General features: G+C 52.2%; 1 protein-coding gene across 1 annotated transcript in view; it reads left to right on the top strand.

Annotated features, from left to right (window-relative positions):
* Nucleotides 1-21,042, top strand: part of LOC146863595 (NACHT, LRR and PYD domains-containing protein 3-like) — a 478,230-nt gene that overhangs the window by 271,919 nt on the left and 185,269 nt on the right. The window contains exon 6 of the mRNA XM_085627604.1: nt 15,404-15,490. Coding sequence (XP_085483730.1) covers nt 15,404-15,490 — 87 coding nt within the window. The remainder of the gene's footprint in view (nt 1-15,403; nt 15,491-21,042) is intronic.

Consider the following 21,042-nt stretch of genomic DNA (forward strand, 5'->3'; position numbering starts at 1 on the left):
AGCCGTGTGCTTTCTCCCGCCGGAGTGCCCTGCGCACCTTCGCATCCCTCCTAGGGCCGTGACACCCAGAAGCCTGGCCGCCTCCACTCGCCGAGAGCCCCGCTCTACCTGAGTCGCTCTGGACCCATTGAGTCTGGCCGTCCCGCTTCCCTGTCACCTGCCTGCTACTGGAGCGCGCTTGGTGCCCTCTCGCCCTCCCGCCGGATTTCTAGTGGGGAAGTGAAATCCAGCCTCGGACGGCCGCCCGTACGTCGTAACGTATCCGGCCGCCCCGCTTCACCTCCCAGCCTGAGTCTGACCGTGCCGCCCTCCGCAGTGACCTCCCGCGCAGTCCGTGTCGGAGGCCCTGGGCCGCACCTGTCTACCGAGAGCCGCCCGCTGAATTCTTGACCCGGAAGACCCACGAGGTGCAGAACCTGCATCTCCCCTGAAGACTCGTCCAACCACACCGCACGTTCCCAGGTACAGTGAACTCTCTATCGGACTCGGGGTCCGCAACGTTCTGATTTCCCCGTATCACTGTATCCCGGGTACGCTGCGCCTCACCGTGACTGGACCGACTCAACCGAGCCCTGTGAAGCGCTCGTGATCGAATAAGTTACCAAAGACAAGACAGTGCCTAACTATCATCTTGTGGCTTCCATTTCGTAACCGTTATTGATGGTCTTGTACATGCCGGCGTAACACAGAATCTTTTATATAAAGCATCCGTATTTTTGATACAACTTACGCCTGGTGTCCGTTTGTGGGGGATCGTTGTGATTTACTGTGTGTTATCATAAATGCTTAACTGACTAGCGCCCTGAAGTTTAGCCCTGACTGCTCGCGCCACACTACCTATAGGGTGAGCAGGGGCTGTCCTGAAGGGGTAATTCCCTCGCCCTGAATAGAAGAAGGGACCGCTGCTTGTCACAAGTACCTACCTGTGCCAACCAGAGGTTCCCCATTCTAACAATAGCACAGCATAGTATATCACAGCATAGCATACCATAGCACAGCATAGTATAGCACAACATAGCATAGTATAGCACAACATAGCATACCATAGCATAGCATAGTATAGCACAGCATAGTATAGCACAACATAGCATAGTATAGCACAACATAGCATACCATAGCACAGCATAGTATATCACAGCATAGCATACCATAGCATAGCATAGTATAGCACAGCATAGTATAGCACAACATAGCATACCATAGCATAGCATAGTATAGCACAGCAGAGCATAGTATAGCAAAGCATAGCATACCATAGCACAGCATAGTATAGCACAGCATAGCATAGTATAGCACAGCATAGCATACCATAGCACAGCATAATATAGCACAGCATAGCATACCATAGCACAGCATAGTATAGCACAACATAGCATACCATAGCATAGCATAGTATATCACAGCATAGCATACCATAGCACAGCAAAGTATACCATAGCACAGCATAGTATAGCACAGCATAGTATACCATAGCATAGCATAGTATAGCACAGCATAGCATAGTATAGCACAGCATAGCATACCATAGCACAGCATAGTATAGCACAGTATAGCATACCATAGCACAGCAGAGTATAGCACAGCATAGCATACCATAGCACAGCAGAGTATAGTACAGCATAGCATACCATAGCACAGCATAGCATACCATAGCACAGCATAGTATAACACAACATAGCAGAGTATAGCACAGCATACCATAGCACAGCATAGCATACCGTAGCACAGCATAGTATAGCACAGCATAGCATACCATAGCACAGCATAGCAGACCATAGCACAGCATAGTATAGCACAGCATAGCATAACATAGCACAGCATAGTATAGCACAGCATAGCATACCATAGCACAGCATAGCATACCATAGCACAGCATAGTATAGCACAGCATAGCATACCATAGCTCAGCATAGCATACCATAGCACGGCATAGTATAGCACAGCATAGCATACCATAGCATAGCAGAGTATAGCATAGAATACCATAGCACATCATAGTATAGCACAGCATAGCATACCATAGCACAGCATAGCATACCATAGCACAGCATCATATAGCACAGCATAGCATACCATACCACAGCATAGCATACCATAGCACAGCATAGTGTAGAACAGCATAGCATATCATAGCACAGCATAGCATAGCATAGCACAGCATAGTATAGTACAGCATAGCATACCATAGCACAGCAGAGTATAGCACAGCATAGCATACCGTAGCACAGCATAGTATAGCACACCATAGCATAGTATAGCACAGCATAGCATACCTTAGCACAGCAGAGTACAGAGCAGTGACTGGCAACCATAGATGTGTCCGGAGAGCGTCCCACCACAGACTGAGCCCTCCGCCAAACCCAAACAGTTGATGCCCGTCCAAGAAAGCGGAGCCTAGCCCTTAGGGGACCGTGCCTAATTCACCCGAGGGCCCTAGTGTCACGGAGCAGGGGCCACAGCCAAGGTGTAAAGATGTAGGCATGGCAGCTGCGCAGCTCAAAACAGGGAAGCGAGAGCAAGCGGCCTCTGCATGTCGCGATCATCGTCCCATCTACCCACACTTAACCCAAGCACGGACATTGCAGCCACGTTAAGGGGCGGCCAGGGGATGGTGGGCCCAGCACCATTCCGGTAGTAACACAGTAGGACAGACAGTAAGCCACCGTAAAGAAGTGCCCAAACTGTGTCCACGGGATGTCTCATGGCAGAGACACTGAGGGCACTCATAGGGCCAAGTAGGGGCTCGCCACAGGGCGGACAGTGAACTGTGTCCTGGGGCACCTCATGGCAGAGACACTGAGGGCACACATGGGGCCCCGAGCACACGAGGTGGAGATGGCAAAACTGCAAATGGAGAGAGAAAGGCAGAAACTGGCCATGGAGCATGAGGTAAAAATGAGGGAGTTGGATCTCAAGGCCAGGAGTTTAGACAACTCACCCTCTGGTGGCAGCAATTCAACAGAGTCAAGGGTGCACATTCCTAAAGATGTAGTCAAAGAATATTATAAGCAGGATGATATTGGGCAGTGGTTTAGGGCCTATGAAGTAGCCATGTCCTCCCACCGGGTCCCTGAGAAGGATTGGGGAGCGGGGTTGTGGGGAAGGTTCCTGAGTGAGGGGCGGGACACACTGCTAGACCTCCCCTCTGATGTCCACACATCCTATCCACACATGAAGGAGGCTCTTATGACAAGGTATGGGTTGACTCCTGAATTGTACAGACAGAGATTTAGGGATTGCACCAAGAAACCTGGTACCACTTATGTAGAATATGTGACCTTTTTTTGCAGAGCGCTGGATGGTTGGGTGAAGGGTAGCAAGGTGGATGATTACCAAGGGCTGTTTGATTTAATCGCATGGGAGCACTTGTCGGATAATTGTTTTCCTGAGCTACGCCAACACCTGATCGATAGCAAGCTGTCCAACCCGAGGAAGCTTGCTGAGGAGGCGGACCGCTGGATCAGCACCAGGGTCCACAAGGGTCCCGTGGGAGGCCCCGCCAAAGGTGTTCAGGGTCCCCAGCAGAAGAGTGGGGGGGACAAGGGTAAACAGAGGGAGTTCTACCAAGGGCCCCAACGTAATTCCCAAGGGAACCAAGGGAAAGGTTCTCAGCCACCCCCACCCCCGAAGCAGACCGGGACCCCGACAGGTAACCCTGTTCAAAGAGGGCCCCTCAGATGTTACAAGTGTAACAACCTGGGGCACATTTCCGTGGATCCCAAGTGCCCCCTGTATGGTAAACCAGCACCCTCTGGTGCCCCACCCCCCAAGCAGGTGAATAGTGTAGCCTTGGGGAGGGAGATAGACGTCCAAGGGGCGGGGGATCCCGTACAGATGACCCTAGTCTCATTAGGAGACAGTGAGATGGTCGCTGAGGCCCAGCTGCCCCCCAATACTCAAAAGTATGGGCGGTGGGTGACCATAAATGGCAAAAGGGTGGGGGCTCTTAGAGATACTGGAGCCAGTGTGACTGCTGTCAAGCAGCACCTGGTGTCTCAAGAGCAGGTTGTCCCGCACGCATTCTGCCGTGTTGTCAACGCTGACAACACAGAGAGTCAGTGTCCAATGGCTCAGGTTCCCTTTGAGTGGGGGGGGGTCTCTGGTACTCTGCAAGTGGCTGTGAGAGAGGCCATGCCTGTTGATTGTCTCCTAGGTAACGATTTGGAGAGCTCCCCTTGGGAAAAGGTGGAGAAGACGACTCACCTGCGGATGGTGGGCTTGCCTGATTGGGCGTGTGTGACCACCCGGTCGATGGCAGCCGGTAGGGGTGTTGAAGGAACCCTGGAGCCTGAGGGAGAGGCCCAGGAACCGGCCTTAGAGAGAGGGCAAGGGAGGCACGGGAATCCGGCTCCTGACGTTCCCACGGCCCAGGAGGAAGCAGACCTTGAGGGGGATGCCCTGGAGCCTACCGGGGAACAGATAGCCGAACTGGGGGACCTGCCTGAGCTGACCCATTGGCAGCAAGAAGGAGGCCCCACCAGGGAGGAATTCTGCAGGGAGCAGAAAGAGTGCCCCTCTCTAGAGGGTATGCGGCAGCAGGCTGCAGCCCAGGCCAATGGTGATCAGTCCGGAACTCACTTGATCTACTGGGAGAACGACCTCCTATACTCCGAGCCTAAGGTTGCTGAACCTGGGTCAGCCCGTGCGCTGGTGGTACCCCAGAAGTTCAGAGCCTTCCTACTGGGGCTGGCTCACGACGTACCGTTAGCAGGACATTTGGGGCAGGACAAGACCTTTGAAAGGCTTGTCACCCACTTTTATTGGCCCCAAATGCGCAGGAGTTCTGACACTCACTGCAGGACATGCCAGACTTGCCAGGCAAGTGGCAAGAGTGGAAGGAAGCTGAAAGCTCCACTCCAACCTTTCCCTGTGGTCAGTACCCCATTCCAGCGGGTGGGGATTGACATTGTGGGGCCCCTGGACCCCAAGACAGCCATGGGCAACAGGTTTATCCTGGTCTTGGTGGACCATGCCACCCGGTACCCTGAAGCCATCCCTCTGAGGACAGTGACGGCCCCCGTGGTGGGACGGGCACTGATGGGAATTTTCTCACGAGTAGGATTCCCTCTAGAGGTGGTGTCTGACAGGGGGACCAACTTCATATCGAAATATATGAAGTCCCTTTGGCAAGAGTGTGGTGTAACCTACAAGTTCACCACCCCTTACCATCCCCAAGGAAACGGGTTGGTTGAGCGCTTCAACCGAACCCTGAAGGGCATGATTATGGGTCTCGAGGAACCCATGAGGCGTAAGTGGGACGTCCTCTTACCATGCCTTCTCTTTGCGTACCGCGAGGTGCCACAAAAGTCTCTAGGGTTCAGTCCCTTTGAGCTTTTGTACGGCCACCCAGTACGAGGACCTCTTAGTCTGGTCAAGGAAGGCTGGGAGCAATCTCCCAGGAAACCTCCCCAGAATGTATACAGTTACATGCTGGCTTTCCGGAACCAGACTAGGCATTTCAGGCAACTTGCTGAGGCAAACCTGGAAGCCAGCCAGGAGGAAATGAAGCGGTGGTACGACCAGAATGCCACTCTGGTTGAGCTTCAACCTGGCCAAAAAGTGTGGGTCCTGGCCCCTGTGGAGCCTTGTGCACTCCAGGACAAGTGGACAGGACCCTTTGAGATTGTGGAGCGCAAGAGTTCTGTCACCTACTTGGTGGACTTGCGGTCTCCTAGGAACCCCTTAAGGGTCCTACATGTCAATCGACTGAAGCCCCACTTGGAGAGGTCCGAAGTGGGCATGCTCTTGGCCACCGATGATGGGATGGAAGAGGAGTCCGAGCCTCTTCCTGACCTCTTGGTAGCCTCAGAGCGAGACGGGTCAGTGGATGGAGTTAACCCCTCACCCACCCTGACCCCTGAGCAACAGGGTGACTGCCGCCAGCTGCTGGGGCAGTTTCCCGACCTGTTCTCCCTGGTTCCCGGTATCACAAATTGGTGCGTCCATGATGTGGATACGGGAGACAGCTTACCTGTGAAGCACAAGGCCTACCGGGTAACTGACAGGGTCAGAGCCTGCATCAAAGAGGAGGTCTCGAAGATGCTTGCTCTAGGGGTGGTTGAGTCCTCCAGCAGTCCTTGGGCCAGCCCAGTGGTCTTGGTCCCAAAGGCTGCAGCGCCGGGTGCCACGCCCGAACTCCGGTTCTGTGTGGACTACCGAGGACTCAACTCAGTCACGAAGACTGACGCGCACCCCATCCCCAGAGCTGATGAGCTCATCGATCGGTTAGGGGCTGCACGGTACCTCAGCACGTTTGACTTAACGTCTGGGTACTGGCAGATCGCCTTGACTGATGGGGCCAAAGAGAGGTCCGCATTCTCTACGCCAGATGGGCATTACCAGTTCCGGGTGATGCCCTTTGGGATGAAGAATGCCCCTGCCACCTTCCAGAGACTGGTCAACCAGGTGTTGGCTGGGCTGACCGAGTTCAGCGCCGCCTACCTGGATGACATCGCAGTGTTCAGCGGCACATGGGAAGCACACCTGCAACATCTCTGGGAAGTGTTGATGGCGCTGCGCAAGGCAGGCCTCACGATCAAGGCAAGCAAGTGTCAGATCGGGCGGGGTTCAGTGGTGTACTTGGGACACCAAGTGGGGAGCGGCCAGGTGGCGCCCCTCCAACCCAAAGTTGAAACCATCCTGGCTTGGGAGCCCCCAAAGACCCAGACGGAGGTGAGGGCCTTTTTAGGACTCACCGGGTACTACAGGAGGTTTGTCAAGGGGTATGGCAGCATCGTTGCCCCCTTGACAGAGCTGACTTCGAAGAAGCAGCCCAGAAAAGTGATATGGACTGACACCTGTCAGAAAGCCTTCGACACCCTGAAAACTGCCATGTGCACGGCGCCCGTGCTCTTGGCTCCTGACTTCTCCAAAGAGTTCCTGGTGCAGACGGATGCATCAGAGCATGGTGTAGGGGCTGTTCTCTCACAGATCACTGAGGAGGGCTTTGACCAACCCGTAGCCTTTATTAGCAGGAGGCTACTTCCCCGGGAACAAAGGTGGAGTGCGATAGAACGAGAAGCATTTGCTGTGGTCTGGGCGCTGAAGAAGCTAAGACCCTACTTGTTTGGGTCTCACTTCCGGGTTCAGACCGACCACAGGCCCCTCAGATGGTTGATGCAAATGAGGGGTGAGAACCCAAAACTGTTGAGGTGGTCCATCTCCCTACAGGGTATGGACTTTACGGTGGAGCATCGCCCTGGCACAGATCACGCCAATGCTGACGGTCTGTCCAGGTTTTTCCGCCTTAGTGATGCAGAACTCCCTGGGGTAGGGTAGTTCTCCCCACTTTTCAGCTGGAGGGGACACGTGTTAGACCTGGCACCATTGGCGTGGGTCACCCTTCCATTTTTGTCTGTGCCTCAATGTGTTTTTGTGTTGATGTTAGCTGCTCAGGGCACTGTGCCACTGCCATCCAGTGCCACAGTGCAAGTGCTCCCTATGGTAAAATGTATTATGTGAATTGACTTCCACGTTTGGTTTATTTGGTTTACTATCAGTCCCTAGTAGAGTGCACCAGGGGTGCCAAGGGCTTGTATATCCAAATGCTGCTAGTGGGCTTGCAGCACTGGTTGTGCCACCCACAGAAGCAGCGGGGTAAAATGTGTCTAGGGTCTGCCACTGCAGAACCTGCGCGCGGTCTGGTACCGTCGCGCTGACTGAGCAAGTGTCCCCACTTACCAGTCTCTAAACCTTCCCTTAACTACATGTTAGTCACCCCTCTGGTAGGCCTAAGCGCAGGGTGCATTGTAGGTATAAGGTAGGACATGCCCTGATGTGTGTGGCATGTCTTAGTAGTGAATTACAGCCATTTTCGTTTTTCACTATTGAAGGCTACCTGCTCTCCATAGGCCAGAATGGGCTGCTGGGATCGCTACGCGCTGTGACCCCAGTGGACTCAGAGAGCATGGTAGAAGGTCATGTTTAGTATGCCTGAACTCGGGGTAATAAAGTACATCTTTTAGTAAAGGTTATTTTAATATCCCGAGTTTACAAATGCTACTTTTAGAAAGTTAGCCTTTGCGTGCCTAACCATCTCAGTCTGCCTCTGCTGTGTGTGTGTGTTCTGACCTAGCAACAGTACAGGAGCAGGGCTGGGGGATTCCAGGAGACAGGTTGGCTGCCAGGTGGTGGGTAGGGAGATTACCCCAGGATGGGTGGGAGGAGTGCACCCTGACTCTTGAATAGACCTGTGCTCTGCCACCACAAAGCCGGCGCCCCCCCTGTGGAGCGGCTGATGTCTCTGCCCTGCTGCTGAAAGGAACAAGCCAAATCACCACAACAGAGTGCTCCAAAACTGGACTGAGCCAGGCCCAGGCCCCCTGGCGCTAAAGAACAAAAGAATCCCTGTATAAAAGTAGGAGCCTGGCTCCTAAGAAATCAGATCCAGATTGAACCATGAAGGAACTCTGCCTGACTAGAAGGACCTGGAAGACGCTGAAGGAGGAGTAACTTTCCCTGACCTGAGGGACTGGCCTGCAGTAGGTGCCTTGCTAAGGAAGGAGAGGAAAAAAGACTGAAAGAGACTTTTGCACTTTGTTCTTCAACTATCTCCAAGGGCTTGGAAGAAGAGCTTGCCCCCTGAACTGAACCCCAGGACCAGTGGGTTCACCGTGTCTCCGCTCGTCTGAGACTTCGAGCCGTGTGCTTTCTCCCGCCGGAGTGCCCTGCGCACCTTCGCATCCCTCCTAGGGCCGTGACACCCAGAAGCCTGGCCGCCTCCACTCGCCGAGAGCCCCGCTCTACCTGAGTCGCTCTGGACCCATCGAGTCTGGCCGTCCCGCTTCCCTGTCACCTGCCTGCTACTGGAGCGCGCTTGGTGCCCTCTCGCCCTCCCGCCGGATTTCTAGTGGGGAAGTGAAATCCAGCCTCGGACGGCCGCCCGTACGTCGTAACGTATCCGGCCGCCCCGCTTCACCTCCCAGCCTGAGTCTGACCGTGCCGCCCTCCGCAGTGACCTCCCGCGCAGTCCGTGTCGGAGGCCCTGGGCCGCACCTGTCTACCGAGAGCCGCCCGCTGAATTCTTGACCCGGAAGACCCACGAGGTGCAGAACCTGCATCTCCCCTGAAGACTCGTCCAACCACACCGCACGTTCCCAGGTACAGTGAACTCTCTATCGGACTCGGGGTCCGCAACGTTCTGATTTCCCCGTATCACTGTATCCCGGGTACGCTGCGCCTCACCGTGACTGGACCGACTCAACCGAGCCCTGTGAAGCGCTCGTGATCGAATAAGTTACCAAAGACAAGACAGTGCCTAACTATCATCTTGTGGCTTCCATTTCGTAACCGTTATTGATGGTCTTGTACATGCCGGCGTAACACAGAATCTTTTATATAAAGCATCCGTATTTTTGATACAACTTACGCCTGGTGTCCGTTTGTGGGGGATCGTTGTGATTTACTGTGTGTTATCATAAATGCTTAACTGACTAGCGCCCTGAAGTTTAGCCCTGACTGCTCGCGCCACACTACCTATAGGGTGAGCAGGGGTTGTCCTGAAGGGGTAATTCCCTCGCCCTGAATAGAAGAAGGGACCGCTGCTTGTCACAAGTACCTACCTGTGCCAACCAGAGGTTCCCCATTCTAACAATAGCACAGCATAGTATATCACAGCATAGCATACCATAGCACAGCATAGTATAGCACAACATAGCATAGTATAGCACAACATAGCATACCATAGCATAGCATAGTATAGCACAGCATAGTATAGCACAACATAGCATAGTATAGCACAACATAGCATACCATAGCACAGCATAGTATATCACAGCATAGCATACCATAGCATAGCATAGTATAGCACAGCATAGTATAGCACAACATAGCATACCATAGCATAGCATAGTATAGCACAGCAGAGCATAGTATAGCAAAGCATAGCATACCATAGCACAGCATAGTATAGCACAGCATAGCATAGTATAGCACAGCATAGCATACCATAGCACAGCATAATATAGCACAGCATAGCATACCATAGCACAGCATAGTATAGCACAACATAGCATACCATAGCATAGCATAGTATATCACAGCATAGCATACCATAGCACAGCAAAGTATACCATAGCACAGCATAGTATAGCACAGCATAGTATACCATAGCATAGCATAGTATAGCACAGCATAGCATAGTATAGCACAGCATAGCATACCATAGCACAGCATAGTATAGCACAGTATAGCATACCATAGCACAGCAGAGTATAGCACAGCATAGCATACCATAGCACAGCAGAGTATAGTACAGCATAGCATACCATAGCACAGCATAGCATACCATAGCACAGCATAGTATAACACAACATAGCAGAGTATAGCACAGCATACCATAGCACAGCATAGCATACCGTAGCACAGCATAGTATAGCACAGCATAGCATACCATAGCACAGCATAGCAGACCATAGCACAGCATAGTATAGCACAGCATAGCATAACATAGCACAGCATAGTATAGCACAGCATAGCATACCATAGCACAGCATAGCATACCATAGCACAGCATAGTATAGCACAGCATAGCATACCATAGCTCAGCATAGCATACCATAGCACGGCATAGTATAGCACAGCATAGCATACCATAGCATAGCAGAGTATAGCATAGAATACCATAGCACATCATAGTATAGCACAGCATAGCATACCATAGCACAGCATAGCATACCATAGCACAGCATCATATAGCACAGCATAGCATACCATACCACAGCATAGCATACCATAGCACAGCATAGTGTAGAACAGCATAGCATATCATAGCACAGCATAGCATAGCATAGCACAGCATAGTATAGTACAGCATAGCATACAATAGCACAGCAGAGTATAGCACAGCATAGCATACCGTAGCACAGCATAGTATAGCACACCATAGCATAGTATAGCACAGCATAGCATACCTTAGCACAGCAGAGTACAGAGCAGTGACTGGCAACCATAGATGTGTCCGGAGAGCGTCCCACCACAGACTGAGCCCTCCGCCAAACCCAAACAGTTGATGCCCGTCCAAGAAAGCGGAGCCTAGCCCTTAGGGGACCGTGCCTAATTCACCCGAGGGCCCTAGTGTCACGGAGCAGGGGCCACAGCCAAGGTGTAAAGATGTAGGCATGGCAGCTGCGCAGCTCAAAACAGGGAAGCGAGAGCAAGCGGCCTCTGCATGTCGCGATCATCGTCCCATCTACCCACACTTAACCCAAGCACGGACATTGCAGCCACGTTAAGGGGCGGCCAGGGGATGGTGGGCCCAGCACCATTCCGGTAGTAACACAGTAGGACAGACAGTAAGCCACCGTAAAGAAGTGCCCAAACTGTGTCCACGGGATGTCTCATGGCAGAGACACTGAGGGCACTCATAGGGCCAAGTAGGGGCTCGCCACAGGGCGGACAGTGAACTGTGTCCTGGGGCACCTCATGGCAGAGACACTGAGGGCACACATGGGGCCAAGGAGGGGTTTGTCGCAGGGCGGACAGTGAACTGTGTCCTCGGATGCCTCATGGCAGAGACACGGAGGGCACTCAGCGGGTCAGGAGGGGTTTGCCGCAGGGCGGACAGTGAACTGTGTCCTGGGGCACCTCATGGCAGAGACACTGAGGGCACACAGAGGGCCAAGGTTGGGTTCGCCTCGGAGCGGACAGTGAACTGTGTCCTGGGGCACCTCATGGCAGAGAGACTGAGGGCACACAGAGGGCCAAGAAGGGGTTTGCCGCAGGGCGGATAGTTGTGAGAAGTTGGCCTGGTGTAAACTGTCCACTAGTTGTAGTGGGCACCTTGCACCAGTCCAAACCACCTCTAATTGATGATAGGTTAAAGACAACCTTTATTGAAAGCTATCCTAGTGGTATCTATGGAGAGCATCCTTCAGGCTAAGTCTTGAAGGAATGTCAAGCAGCTTGTTTTACCAGTCTATAATCTCTGAGTGGCTAAATAAAAGACAACCACACCAGGTATATATATAAAATATATGTATTTATTACTAAACACACCCTCCTAGTCTCTTTATGAGACTAGAGGTCAAAACACATAAGTTATACTTCAAATATTACAGTAAAGTAGCACAAATACACGTCAGGCCCTGGGGCGAGCCAAACCATATACTAAGAAAGTGGTATAAGAACCACGACTTAACTAGACACAAGGCCTAGAGCCTGTAGAATCACTGGGACCCCAAGGAACCACCCAAGGTAATGATACAGGGGACCCACGGATCCATGTGCAGTGTGGGAACACAGCCGCGAGCGCCGTTAGCTTCTATGGGGAAAGTCGCGGTTAGGTTTTTAAAGATAAAGGACACTTAGAGATGGACTAGGACCAAACTCTCTTGGACTTAGACAGTTCTAGGGTCAACACCCACAGGAGCACCAGAGTACTCGAGTTACCTCACCCAGGGAAGCCGGGTGCATAGGTATCAAATGGTGTCTGGTCACGTCGTCCATTTCAATGGGAGCCTGTAAAGAACTGCTGCTGCCGGGAAGATGCGAAGTGTCTGAAGAGATCCAAGCCTGGATCGGAGATGAGAAGAACCTGAAAGCAGAGGGAACAGAGTCTAGGTCACTGGCCAGTGACCAGGGGCAAAATAGACGAATGCCCACCGATGTCGGGTGTTTCAGGTGAAAGAGGTGAAGCTTGACTCTTCAGCCACGAGGACCAGGAGGCATTGAGGACAACCAGGAGCTGGATTCGAGCTGTCCCACAAAAGATGTCGAGTGCTGGAGTATCAGTGCCCGGATTGGACAAAACAAGCCTTGGCAACAGCAACCCACACAGAAAGGAGAAAGATGCTTTGGTGCGGACCAGCAAGGTCCTGGGGACTCCCCAAGTGATGGAGAGTCAGTGCACGTCTGGAGCAATCAGGGAAGCCCAATTAAAGTAAAGTTACCCTTCTCAGGGACCCACAAGCCGACGGACAAGAGATTGCGAAGGGACCTCGATAGAAATCACAAAATGGCAGCCCACGGGTCACTCGGAGTGGGCAGGCCAGCAGTCTTCGGTGGATTCACTGCTTGGGGTCTGGCCTACAAGTAAACCAATGCACAACCTCCAGGGACGTTGAGAAGCTATTGCACTAGCAAATGTGCACAGTGTCCAGTGGTTCCGGTTCCACGGTACCCACGTGGGCTACGGGTCTCAGGTTTGCTGATGACTCGGTTCGGCCTCTGGGAAGTCTGGACATCTACCTCTGGTTTTGCAAAGTCTTCGGCATCCAGCGGGAGCTTCGGAGATGCAGACCAGACAGATGTGTCTTTGGTGCCTGCCAAGCAGGGGAGTCACTCTTTTACCCCAAGGGAGATTCTTCAGTCATCTGGCGTTGAACAGATCGTCGAAGGTCCAAGATTCAGTTTCAGAGTTTCGTCCAGGAATATCTAAAGTTCTGGTTACAGAGGTTCCTTCTTTATATCCAAGGAAGGGGTTGGACTAACTCTGGGGACGCACCTATGGGAGGGTTTGGAAAGAGGGGTGGCTACACCCATTTTCTTTATCCAGTTTTGCGCCAGAGCAGGGGCTGGTGGCCCCTGCAACTGGTTTGAGCTGGACTGTGCACAGGGACACCAAATGTGCCCCCAATGCAGGACTTCAAAGCACTCTCAGAATGCACCCAGCCAGCCCCAATACACTAAAGCCTGTCTAGGAGTTGGTAACACCTCCCTGTGACAGGAAACATATTGTCCAGGCCTCCCCTGCCAGACTTTCGGTCAGCAGCAGGAGGCCAGACTTGTGTCTGTGGCTGCAGCATCCATTTTGTGATGCCGGGTATACCGGTGCTGTCATGTCTCTCCCTCTAGAAGGGTGGGATCATACTCCTACACCAGTTAACTCCCACAGTAACTGGTGTGGGGGTATGATTCCAAGGTGTTTGACACCAAACACAACATGTTAATGTGCAGTCAGTCCAAAGTTAGCATTTACCGTTTAGTTATAATGCACTTAAGAGTATATGGTCAGGCTGCCTCACAGGCAACCCCGGAGAAGATTCCGAAGGCTGCAGAGGGGCTCTGCTCATGCATGGGCACCCTTTCACACAAAACCAAGCACCCTGCCTTCAGGATTGATAAGGCCTGCCATAGGGGTGACTAATAGGGTTCTATGTGCAGTGATAGGTGAGATATAGTGAACCCATATCTCAGTGCATGCACCACCTTACCCAGGCTGCAGTAGCAGACCCGTGGTGTCATTTTGGAGGGCTTCCCAGGGGTGGCATAACACATGCTTCAGCCCCTGGTAGGCCTCTGGGGTACCTATGCTCTGGGTACATAGTATACCATATACTAGGGACTTATAAGGGCACCCCTGAATCCAATCTGTGGTGTACCTAAGGTACTAGGAATCAATTTAGAGAGGAAGCAGCTAGGCTGGGGTCCTAAAGTCAAAAAACAGTGAAACACCAGCAAAAAGTGGGGGTAACCATAAGAAGCAGATCCTATTCTCCTACAACAGTTAACTGTGTCCTGGGGATGTCTCATGGCAGAGGCACTGAGGACACATAGAGGGCCAAGGAGGGGTTCGCCACAGGGCGGACACGACACTTGCCGCACAGGCATGGCCACAGGCCACGAATGCCAGACATTCGGTAGCAAGGGAAGCCTAGGAGCTGCGGCGCCTGACCCCTAGGGGTACATGTTGGAAGGTACTGTCAGTGATGACTTTTGCTGACGACAACCAGCTGATGACTGCGAAGCAATGATTTGCTAATAGTTTGTGACCTGCCCTACTTGCATGACTGCAGCTCATTGTAATGATCGATTTTATCGTGCTAATTTCTGACCCGTCATAATATGTGAGTTAACTTATAAACTGCGGTCGTTACACATCACCCAGCCCAAGGTGCTGTGTGTGGCAAGTGGAAAGGAGGCCGGGAGGTGTGGGACAGAGCCCAGGTGTGAAGGGGTTGCTCCTCTGGGGTGGGCGGATAGGAGGAGGTGCTTGTACCCCTGAGAGTGGGGCTCACATGTGTCTATCTTAGTGAGATTCAGTGCTACTACATTCATATCACATGTACGTTATGTCACTTCCTGTGTTGTCATTGATGTCAAAGATTGCCTGACATTATTTCCTCTGATGTCATCAAGTGTGCTAATCAGTTCTCATGCTAAGAACTTTCCAGACTTGAGCGTTCAGTATATTCACCCTTGTTCACAACCCATTCTGGCCTTTGGCATTCCTTACCATCCCCAACCAATTCTGGGCAGTACCCCTCCCCCGCCTCATTGACAGTCCTTGCCCCAACCCCTCCCTGCTGCTTCACACACTTCTTCTCCTCTCGGTTTCACTATATTGTCTTGTGCTCACTGACAATGTTTAAGGGGCCCCTTGATTTTACTGTGTGCTCACTGATTCCTCAGACAGGGACACTGTTTGTGGGGCTCCTTGCGGACACCATGTTCTCTCTCTCCTCAGGCTGGAAAATTTAAACCTGGGGGACCTGGGAGCTGTGCTCCTCTCCAGCGCCTTGAAGACCTCTGAGTGCCGGATACAGAAGCTGGTGTAAGTATTATGCAGCGCTATATTGAATGTCAGTTCAGTACTGTAGAGGTGTGTGCAGCCTTGCACTGACTGGCAGTTCAGTACTGTAGAGGTGTGTGCAGCCTTGCATTGAGTGTCAGTTCAGTACTGTAGAGGTGTGTGCAGCCTTGCATTGAGTGGCAGTTCAGTACTGTAGAGGTGTGTGCAGCCTTGCATTGAGCGGCAGTTCAGTACTGTAGAGGTGTGTGCAGCCTTGCACTGACTGGCAGTTCAGTACTGTAGAGGTGTGAGCAGCCTTGCTCTGACTGGCAGTTCAGTATTGTAGAGGTGTGAGCAGCCTTGCTCTGACTGGCAGTTCAGTACTGCAGAGGTGTGTTCAGCCTTGCTCTGACTGTCAGTTCAGTACTGTAGAGGTGTGTGCAGCCTTGCACTGACTGGCAGTTCAGTACTGTAGAGGTGTGTGCAGCCTTGCTCTGACTGGCAGTTCAGTACTGTAGAGGTGTGAGCAGCCTTGCTCTGACTGCAGTTCAGTATTGTAGAGGTGTGAGCAGCCTTGCTCTGACTGGCAGTTCAGTACTGTAGAGGTGTGAGCAGCCTTGCTCTGACTGGCAGTTCAGTACTGTAGAGGTGTGTGCAGCCTTGCACTGACTGGCAGTTCAGTACTGTAGAGGTGTGTGCAGCCTTGCTCTGACTGGCAGTTCAGTACTGTAGAGGTGTGTGCAGCCTTGCACTGACTGGCAGTTCAGTACTGTAGAGGTGTGTGCAGCCTTGCACTGACTGGCAGTTCAGTACTGTAGAGGTGTGAGCAGCCTTGCATTGAGCGGCAGTTCAGTACTGTAGAGGTGTGTGCAGCCTTGCATTGAGTGGCAGTTCAGTACTGTAGAGGTGTGTGCAGCCTTGCTCTGACTGGCAGTTCAGTACTGTAGAGGTGTGTGCAGCCTTGCTCTGACTGGCAGTTCAGTACTGTAGAGGTGTGTGCAGCCTTGCATTGAGTGGCAGTTCAGTACTGTAGAGGTGTGTGCAGCCTTGCTCTGACTGGCAGTTCAGTACTGTAGAGGTGTGTGCAGCCTTGCTCTGACTGGCAGTTCAGTACTGTAGAGGTGTGTGCAGCCTTGCATTGAGCGGCAGTTCAGTACTGTAGAGGTGTGTGCAGCCTTGCTCTGACTGGCAGTTCAGTATTGTAGAGGGGTGTGCAGCCTTGCACTGACTGGCAGTTCAGTACTTTACAGGTAAGTACAGCCTTGAATTGAGTTGCAGTTCAGGGCTGTAAAGAAACGCACATTCTGGCATTGACCGACAACTCAGTACTGTAACAATATGTGCAGCCTTGCATTGAGTGGCAGTTCAGTACTGTAAAGATGTGTGCAGCCTTTCATTGGCTGATAGTGCAGTACTGTAAGGATATATAGTGCATGTTGCAAGAATGCACAGGTGCAATGGTCTCTGGTGTAGTATCTATTACCAGAGTCCACAGGTGTGATGGTCTCTGGTGTAGTATCTATTACCAGAGTCCACAGGTGCGATGGTCTCTGGTGTAGTACCTATTAACAGAGCCCACAGGTGTGATGGTCTCTGGTGTAGTATCTATACCAGAGTCCACAGGTGCGATGTTCTCTGGTGTAGTATCTATTGCCAGAGTCCACAGGTGCGATGGTCTCTGGTGTAGTATCTATTGCCAGAGTCCACAGGTGCGATAGTCTCTGGTGTAGTATCTCTTACCAGAGTTCACAGGTGCGATGGTCTCTGGTGTAGTATCTATACCAGAGTCCACAGGTGCGATGGTCTCTGCTGTAGTATCTATTGCCAGAGTCCACAGGTGCGATGGTCTCTGGTGTAGTATCTATTGCCAGAGTCCACAGGTGCGATGGTCTCTGGTGTAGTATCTATCACCAGAGTCCACAGGTGCGATGGTCTCTGGTGTAGTATCTATTACCAGAGTGCACAGGTGCGATAGTCTCTGGTGTAGTATCTATTGCCAGGGTCCACAGGTGGGATGGTCTCTGGTATAGTATCTATTGCCAGAGTCCACAGGTGCGATGGTCTCTGGTGTAGTATCTATCACCAGAGTCCACAGGTGCGATGGTCTCTGGTGTAGTATCTATTACCAGAGTGCACAGGTGCGATAGTCTCTGGTGTAGTATCTATTGCCAGAGTCCACAGGTGGGATGGTCTCTGGTGTAGTATCTATTACCAGAGTCCACAGGTGTGATGGTCTCTGGTGTAGTATCTATTACCAGAGTCCACAGGTGCGATGGTCTCTGGTGTAGTATCTATTGCCAGAGTCCACCGGTGCGATGGTCTCTGGTGTAGTATCTATTACCAGAGTCCACAGGTGTGATGGTCTCTGGTGTAGTATCTATTAACAGAGCCCACAGGTGCGATGGTCTCTGGTGTAGTATCTATTACCAGAGTCCACAGGTGCGATGGTCTCTAGTGTAGTATCTATTACCAGAGTCCACAGGTGCAATGGTGTCTGGTGTAGTATCTATTACCAGAGTCCACAGGTGCAATGGTGTCTGGTGTAGTATCTATTAACAGAGCCCACAGGTGTGATGGTCTCTGGTGTAGTATCTATTACCAGAGTCCACAGGTGCGATGGTCTCTGGTGTAGTATCTATTGCCAGAGTCCACAGGTGCGATGGTCTCTGGTGTAGTATCTATTGCCAGAGTCCACAGGTGCGATGGTCTCTGGTGTAGTATCTATTGCCAGAGTCCACAGGCGCGATGGTCTCTGGTGTAGTATCTATTGCCAGAGTCCACAGGTGAGATGGTCTCTGGTCGTGTATCTATTACCAGAGTCCACAGGTGTGATGGTCTCTGGTTTAGTATCTATTAACAGAGCCCACAGGTGCGATGGTCTCTGGTGTAGTATCTATTACCAGAGTCCACAGGTGCGATGGTCTCTAGTGTAGTATATATTACCAGAGTCCACAGGTGCAATGGTGTCTGGTGTAGTATCTATTAACAGAGCCCACAGGTGCGATGGTCTCTGGTGTAGTATATATTACCAGAGTCCACAGGGGTGATGGTCTCTGGTGTAGTATCTATTACCAGAGTCCACGGGGGTGATGGTCTCTGGTGTAGTATCTATTACCAGAGTCCACAGGGGTGATGGTCTCTGGTGTAGTATCTATTGCCAGAGTCCACAGGTGCGATGGTCTCTGGTGTAGTATCTATTACCAGAGTCCACAGGCGCGATGGTCTCTGGTGTAGTATCTATTGCCAGAGTCCACAGGTGAGATGGTCTCTGGTGTTGTATCTATTACCAGAGTCCACAGGTGTGATGGTCTCTGGTGTAGTATCTATTAACAGAGCCCACAGGTGCGATGGTCTCTGGTGTAGTATCTATTACCAGAGTCCACAGGTGCGATGGTCTCTAGTGTAGTATCTATTACCAGAGTCCACAGGTGCAATGGTGTCTGGTGTAGTATCTATTACCAGAGTCCACAGGTGCAATGGTGTCTGGTGTAGTATCTATTAACAGAGTCCACAGGTGCAATGGTGTCTGGTGTAGTATCTATTACCAGAGTCCACAGGTGCGATGGTCTCTGGTGTGGTATCTATTGCCAGAGTCCACAGGTGCGATGGTCTCTGGTGTAGTATCTATTGCCAGAGTCCACAGGCGCGATGGTCTCTGGTGTAGTATCTATTGCCAGAGTCCACAGGTGAGATGGTCTCTGGTGGTGTATCTATTACCAGAGTCCACAGGTGTGATGGTCTCTGGTTTAGTATCTATTAACAGAGCCCACAGGTGCGATGGTCTCTGGTGTAGTATCTATTACCAGAGTCCACAGGTGCGATGGTCTCTAGTGTAGTATCTATTACCAGAGTCCACAGGTGCAATGGTGTCTGGTGTAGTATCTATTAACAGAGCCCACAGGTGCGATGGTCTCTGGTGTAGTATCTATTACCAGAGTCCACAGGGGTGATGGTCTCTGGTGTAGTATCTATTACCAGAGTCCACAGGTGCGATAGTCTCTGGTGTAGTATCTATTGCCAGAGTCCACAGGTGCGATGGTCTCTAGTGTAGTATCTATTACCAGAGTCCACAGGTGTAATGGTCTCTGGTGTAGTATCTATTACCAGAGTCCACAGGTGCGATAGTCTCTGGTGTAGTATCTATTGCCAGAGTCCACAGGTGCGATGGTCTCTAGTGTAGTATCTATTACCAGAGTCCACAGGTGTAATGGTCTCTGGTGTAGTATCTATTGCCAGAGTCCACAGGTGCGATGGTCTCTGATGTAGTATATATTGCCAGAGTCCACAGGTGCGATGGTCTCCGGTGTAGTATCTATTGCCAGAGTCCACAGGTGCGATGGTCTCTGGTGTAGTATCTATTACCAGAGTGCACAGGTGCAATGGTCTCTGGTGTAGTATCTATTACCAGGGTGCACAGGTGCGATAGTCTCTGGTGTAGTATCTATTGCCAGAGTCCACAGGTGGGATGGTCTCTGGTGTAGTATCTATTACCAGAGTCCACAGGTGCGATGGTCTCTGGTGTAGTATCTATTACCAGAGTCCACAGGTGCGATGGTCTCTGGTGTAGTATCTATTGCCAGAGTCCACAGGTGCGATGGTCTCTGGTGTAGTATCTATTACCAGAGTCCACAGGTGCGATGGTCTCTGGTGTAGTATCTATTGCCAGAGTCCACAGGTGCGATGGTCTCTGGTGTAGTATCTATTGCCAGAGTCCACAGGTGGGATGGTCTCTGGTGTAGCACCTATTACCAGAGTGCACAGGTGCGATGGTCTCTGGTGTAGTATCTATTGCCAGAGTCCACAGGTGAGATGGTCTCTGGTGGTGTATCTATTACCAGAGTCCACAGGTGTGATTGTCTCTGGTTTAGTATCTATTAACAGAGCTGTTGGACAGGCCACACGAAGGGCTTGCTCCCTCCCCGCATGACAGGGCCCGAGCTCCGGCCCACCAGGCATAACCCACGAAAAGCACCTGTACCCCGTCTCCCGACGGATCTTCTGCCCTCGGACCTCTACTCATCACGGGGCCCAGCCCCACCGGCTCCCCCGGCCGGTTCAAGCCGCCATCTTGGGCCCTGCACCACGAGGCCGCGTGGCCTCGCCCCTACCCTAACCCCGGGCCTGGCCGGCCCCGACATCCCGGCACCACCATCCACCCGGGAGGTGAGCGGACCACTTGGCAGGTCAATGGGAGGACGAAGTGTCAAGAGCTCTTCCCCCGCCAGGTGCCGATCGCCTCCAGCTCCCCCAGGCGCTGGCTCCACCCCCTGCTGGGTGTCTGGACACCTTCATCCCGGGCCCTCCGACCTCCAAGTGCGAGGGTCCGGACATCAAAGGGCGCCTGCCCTATAACTGGGGCAACTCCGGAGCAGGAAGGCAGTTGTATCCTGGAGTCGAGAGACACCGAGAGAACTCAGCCTTGACGGACTACTGGCGCTGCCGTAGCCTGCTCTTGTGAACCATCGTCCTGCCTGCTGGCGCTGCCGCGGCCTTCTACAACATCCATCCTCGTCGGGACCTGCTGGCGCTGCCGCGGCCCGTTGTAACGACCATCCTCACCGGGACCTGCTGGCGCTGCCGCGGACCGTACATCG

Source organism: Triturus cristatus, chromosome 2_1, assembly GCF_964204655.1.
Source record: "Triturus cristatus chromosome 2_1, aTriCri1.1, whole genome shotgun sequence".
Classification (NCBI taxonomy): domain Eukaryota; kingdom Metazoa; phylum Chordata; class Amphibia; order Caudata; family Salamandridae; genus Triturus; species Triturus cristatus.